Source organism: Mobula hypostoma, chromosome 5 (assembly GCF_963921235.1).
Source record: "Mobula hypostoma chromosome 5, sMobHyp1.1, whole genome shotgun sequence".
In the NCBI taxonomy this organism is placed as follows: Eukaryota; Metazoa; Chordata; class Chondrichthyes; order Myliobatiformes; family Myliobatidae; genus Mobula; species Mobula hypostoma.
Window position 1 is genome coordinate 109,833,465 of NC_086101.1, and position 6,173 is coordinate 109,839,637.

At 44.6% G+C, this 6,173-nt stretch overlaps 1 protein-coding gene across 1 annotated transcript in view; it reads right to left on the reverse strand.

Moving 5' to 3' along the window:
• The window catches only part of LOC134347327 (uncharacterized), a 32,577-nt gene extending 27,039 nt beyond the window's left edge, over positions 1 to 5,538 (reverse strand). Inside the window, exons 1-2 of the mRNA XM_063049722.1 lie at positions 5,406 to 5,538; positions 652 to 1,011 (exon numbers count right to left, since the gene is read on the reverse strand). Coding sequence (XP_062905792.1) covers positions 652 to 1,011; positions 5,406 to 5,538 — 493 coding nt within the window. The remainder of the gene's footprint in view (positions 1 to 651; positions 1,012 to 5,405) is intronic.
• Positions 5,539 to 6,173: the final 635 nt, after the last annotated feature.

Below are 6,173 nucleotides of genomic sequence, written 5' to 3' on the forward strand. Positions count from 1 at the left end.
AGAGGATCTGATTGAAACATATAAGATTATTAAGGGATTGGACATGCTAGAGGCAGGAAACATGTTCTCGATGTTGAGGGAGTCCAGAACCAGAGGCCACAATTTGAGAATAAGGGTTGGCCATTGGCCATTTAGAACGGAGTTGAGGAAAAACTTTTTCACACAGAGAGTTGTGGATCCGTGTAATGTTCTGCCTCAGAAGGCAGTGGAGGCCAATTTTCTGGATGCTTTCAAGAAAGAGTTAGATAGAGCTCTTAATGATAGCGGAGTCAAGGGACATGGGGAGAAGGCAGGAAAAGGGTACTGATTGTGGATGATCAGCCATGATCACAGTGAATGGTGGTGCTGGCTCGAAGGGCCGAATGGCCTACTCCTGCACCTATTGTCTATTGTCTACTAACCGGTACATCTTTGGACTGTGGGAGAAAACTGCAGTGCCTGGAGGAACGCCAGATAGGTCATGGGGAGAATGCATAAACTTTTTTTTTGCAGAGAACACCAGAATTAAACTCCAAATTCCAATGCCCAGACCTGTAATAGTGTCAGAGCGTCCCATATTGTTGACCTGCTATGCTGTAGATACAATGCTGTAAGGCAGTGCCTTTGCCAGCCATGCCAATGGGCCGCACTTTGACTGCCTTTTTTGTTTACCTGGTTCGGTGACATCGAGGGCTGTTCCATTTCCATACCCACGTCTGACTGGAGCTGGTTTCTCGACCTGAATTTCGCAGTAGTAAGTGCCATTATCTTTTGGCTCAATGTTTCTGATCTGTAACATAGAAATCTGAGACCTCCAATTGACAGAGGCGTTAATCTTCCTCTGCACAAGTAGACGGCAGTCTTTCGATTTACTCACACACTCGATAAGCCTTTGCCGTTCTTGATTCCATCCGATGAACATAAGCGTTACGTTGCCCTGGAGTGAAAAGTTGCAGTGCATAACCACATTGTCCCCTGCCACAACCCTGAGATACGGTGGTGACTGCGAGACGAGGATTTCCCCTTGATAGCCTGCAATGGGAAGAGACTTTGATTCTGCTTGGTGTAAAACTGAAGGTCAGAGAGTCGTACAGCAGGGAAACAGGCCACTCGGCCCTACCTGTCCATACTGACCAAGATTCAAGATTGTTCAATGTCATTTCCGGTACTCAAGTGTAAAGAACCACACAATAATTGTTACTCCAGATCTGATGCAACATGAAAAAAAACACAATATGATGATTGCAACACTAAAACACAATAAATATAAATACATAAAATAGCCGATAAATATAGATTGATTGTATGTCCATAAAGAGACACTATGTACAGGAATGATAGAGTAGTGGTGGTGGTGTGGTGTCGTGGGTCAATAGACAATAGACAATAGGTGCAGGAGTAGACCATTCAGCCCTTCGAGCCAGCACCACCATTCACTGTGATCATGGCTGATCATCCACAATCAGTACCCTTTTCCTGCCTTCTCCCCATGTCCCTTGACTCCGCTATCATTAAGAGCTCTATCTATCTCTTTCTTGAAAGAATCCAGAGAATTGGCGTCCACTGCCTTCTGAGACAGAGCATTCCACAGAACCACAACCCTCTGTGTGAAAAAGTTTTTCCTCAACTCCGTTCTAAATTGTCTACCCCTTATTCTTAAACTGTGGCCTCTGGTTCTGGACTCCCCCAACATCGGGAACATGTTTCCTGCCTCTAGCGTGTCCAATCCCTTAATAATCTTATATGTTTCAATCTGATCCCTCTCATCCTTCTAAATTCCAGTTTATACAAGCCCAGTCGCTCCAATCTTTCAACATATGACAGTCCCGCCATCTCGGGAATTAACCTCGTGAACCTCCGCTGCACTCCCTCAATAGCAAGAATGTCCTTCCTCAAATTTGGAGACCAAAACTGTACACAATATTCCATGTGTGGTCTCACCAGGGCCCTGCACAACTGCAGAAGGACCTCTTTGCTCCTATACTCAACTCCCCTTGTTATGAAGGGTCAGTGGGTGGAAGTGCTGATCAGTCTTACTGCTTGGGGAAAGAACTGTTTTTGAGTCTGGTGGTCCTAGTGTGGATGCTATGTAGCCTCCTCCCTGATGGGAGTGAGACAGACAGTCTATCAGCTGGGTGAGTGGGATCCTTCATGATGTTGCTGGTCTTGTATATACTCTACAGTGTAAACACAGGAGTACAGAAGTAATTTTATGTATTGCACTGTACTGCTGCTGCAAAAACACAAATTTCATGACGTACGTAAGTGATGATAAACCTGATTCTGATATGGGACTGTATTGTGGACTGAGAATGTGAAGGGGGCAGGGAGAGGGGAATCATGGTTGGGAAAAGGGGAAGGGAGAGGGGAGGGAGTAGGAATCACCAGAGAGACATTCTGTAACGATTAATAAACCGATTGCTTGGAATCAAATATCGTTCCCTGTGTCTCAGGGCTGGGTGAGTCTGCATTCTCACCAACCCCCTCGCCCCTGGCATTCCTCCTCTGCCACCTGTCCCACACCCCTCCCATGGTGCTCCACCCTTGCATTTCCCAACATCCTTTGCTCCCACCAGATTTACAAACTTGCTCTCCACTCCACATTGACAAATACAGTACTATGCAAAAGACTTAAACACCCTAACTATATATATGTGCCTAAAATTTTGTATGGTACTGTATGTTCTTGATGGCGGGTAGGCCAGCAAACATCCATCCATATCATTCCTGTTTTCTAACTCTTGGCCCATAGCCCTGTATACGAAGATAATTCAAATGCTCACTCAGACACTTCATGAATACTGTCAGTTCCCACCACTTTCTCCAGAAGGATATTCCAGGGACTCCCTGGTCTCTGTGTGCACAGGATTTCCCTCTGCACCTCTCTTCTCCTATACTCTCAGTGGCAACGTTATCAGATACCTCCTGTAGCTAATAAAGTGGCCACTGAGTGTATGCATGTGGTCTTCTGTAGCCCACCCGCTGCAAGGTTCAATGTGTTATGGATTCAGAGACGCTCTTCTGTACTCCACTGTTGTAAGGCGAGATTATTCGAGTTACTGTCACCTTCCTGTCAGCTTGAACCAGTCTGGCTGTTCTCTGCTGACCTCTCTCACTAACAAGACATTTTCACCCACAGAACTGCTGCTCACTGGATGTTTTTTTCTTATTTTTCACACCATTTCCCATAAACTCTAGGGACTGTTGTGTGTAAAAATCCCAGGAGAGTAGCAGTTTCTGAGATACTCAAACTACCCTCTCTGGCACCAACAATCATTCCATGGTCAAAGTCACTTAGATCACATTTTCTCCCTATTCTGATGTTTGGTCTGAACAACTGAACCTCTTGACCATGTCTGCATGCTTTAATGCATTGAGTTGCTGCCACATGATTGACTGATTAGATATTTGCATTAATGAACAGGTGTACAAGTGTACCTAATAAAGTGGCCTCTGAATGTATGCATCTCCTAATTTTGTCTACCTCTCCCAAGTCCCCTGCAACCCACTCCACCACCCCACTGCCTCTGCCCAAGTAAAACAAATCCAGCCTCTCTCTCATTATCTCCTTATTATTGACACACTCCTTCCCAGGGAGCACCCTGGTAAAACTCTTCTGCACCCTCTCCAGTGCGAACACCTTCTTTCTACAGATCTGACCATCTAGGAAACAGTTCTATGAGTTTTTTGTGGCTTAGGATTCAGAGTCAAGACCTTCAGAGAAAACTGTGACCCACCCCCCCCCCAACCCCCAGGATCTGCCCTCTTCTCATTGTTACAAGTACAGGAGGCTGAAGACACACATTTAGCGATTCAGGAACAGTTTCTCCCCTCTGCCATCCAATTTTTGAATGGACCGTGAACCTATGAACACTATCTCGCTACTTTTTATTTCTGTTTTTGCTATTTAATCTAGCTACTTAATATAATGTACATACTTATTATAATTCACAGTCTTTTTCTCTCTGTTATTACGTATTGCATTGCACTGCCACCGGAAAGCTATCAAATTTCATGACATATGCCGGTGATATTAAAACTGATTCTAATTCTGAAGTCTCTGCCACTGCAGCCGAGATAATGCAGCAGTCTTTTCAAACCGCACATATTACAACCTAGAACAGGCTGCATTGAGACACCTAACATGGTACGTAGGGATGAAAGAAATGGTCTTAGAACAGTGAACATTACAACGTACAGCTCTCTGGGAGAGAAAGCTCCCTCTCAGAGCCCCTCTAAACTCCTTACCCTTCACCTTGACCTTTTATCACCCTGTGGATATTTCCTGTCCGCACCCTGGTGGTCATGTGTACCTCAATCCTGTAGCTGCACCTCTCTTCAGGGGAACGCAGGCCCAGACCCTCCTCATCACCGTCCCATACGACATCCGCATCCTCTCCAGTGAAATCACCTCCACCCCTGTCTTCCTCAGCACTACATGGTCCTGGCCTCAATAATGCCCCCAGTGTCTTTCAGCTCACACTTATCCGGATTAAACGCCCTTAGTGATTTCTCAGCCAATTTCACCAACGTATTGAGATTCTGTAATGACAAGACTACCCTCCACACTGACAACAACTCCACTGATCTTTGCGTCGTAGGACGCGGAACACTACAGCACAGTACAACCCTTTCGGCACATGATGTTGTGCCAACCTTTAACCGACTGAAGGATCAATCTAAACTTTCCCTCCTGCATAGCCTTCATTTTCCATCATCCACATATCCATCAAAGATGTTCTCAAATGCCTAGAGTTCTGTACCTGCCTCCACCACCACCACTGACAGGACATTCCTCACAGCCACCACACTCTGTGTAAAAAAAACTTACTTCTGACATCCCTCTGTACACTTTTCTCCAATCACCTTAAAATTACTGCCCCTTGTGTGAGCCATTTTTGCCCTGGGGAGAAGTTTCTGGCTGTCCACTTGTGCCTCTATCAAGTCACCTCTCATCCCCCTTCTCTCCAAAGAGAAAAGCCCTAGCTCGCTCAACCTTTCCTCATCAGACCTGCTCTGTAATCCAGACAGCGTCCTGGTAAATCTCCTCTATGATCAGGAGAGGAATACAGAACAGTACAGACACTTTGATGCACTATGCTGTGCTGACCTTTTAATCCACTCTAGGACCAATCTAAACCTTCCCTCCTACCATAAATAACCCTCATTTTTCTATCATCCACATGTTATGCTAACAATAAACTACACAAGGTTCTGCAGATACTGGAAATCAAGTGTAAAATACACAAAGTGCTGGAGGAACTCGTCAGGTCAGGCAGCATCTATGGAGAGGAATAAATTGTCCAGTTCTGATGAGGGCTCTTAGCCTGAAACATTGACTGTTTATTCCTCTCCATAGATCCTCCAGCATTTTGTGGGTGTTACACGTTTTATGCTTTACACTTGTAAATAGATCAGACCTTTACCTGGATCAAGGCCCCCACAAGCATTGATGGTAGTGTACATCCACAGAAAGGCTACCCAGGTCATCTGCCCTTTGCTGGGAAGCGGCTGCTCGTCAGAGCTGCTCTTTTCATGCGTGCCATTCAGTGCCTTCATTACAACTAGTTTGTTGGAGCTGGCCGCACAGGATGCTTGTGGGCTCTTTCAGCTGAAATCTAACCACTGCTGTATAACATGTTTTAAACTTAGGCTGATAGAAATGTGGTGGGCAGATGTGAAGGTCACAAGCAAACTTGAGTGCAGAAATCACAAAATTCAGACAAAACTAAAGATCTATTACTGAAATTAACCCAAAAAAACTAACAAGAGCTCAGGCAAGCTGTACAGTATCTTGATGAACTGAAATCACTCACAATACACAGAAGAACTCGGTCAGAGTTTTCACCAGACAAGGATCTGCCTCTCGGTTTTTTTGCACTACCTTACTTTCCATTTTTCTATTTTACAAATTGAATTTTTAATATTTACTAATTTTTACTATTTTTAATATTTACTATCAATTTGCAATCCAGGGAGCGGGAAGCGCAGAATCAAATATCGCTGTGATGATTGTACGTTCTAGTATCAATTGTTTGGCGACAATGAAGTATAAAGTATAAGTATAATTATCTACAATGAGCCAGCACAGAAGACATGGTAAGCCCTCCTGAAATACACCCTGGATCACATAGGAATTCAGGGCCAGTTAGACAACATAGGTGTCCAGTTGAAGCCATAATCCCCAAAGACAA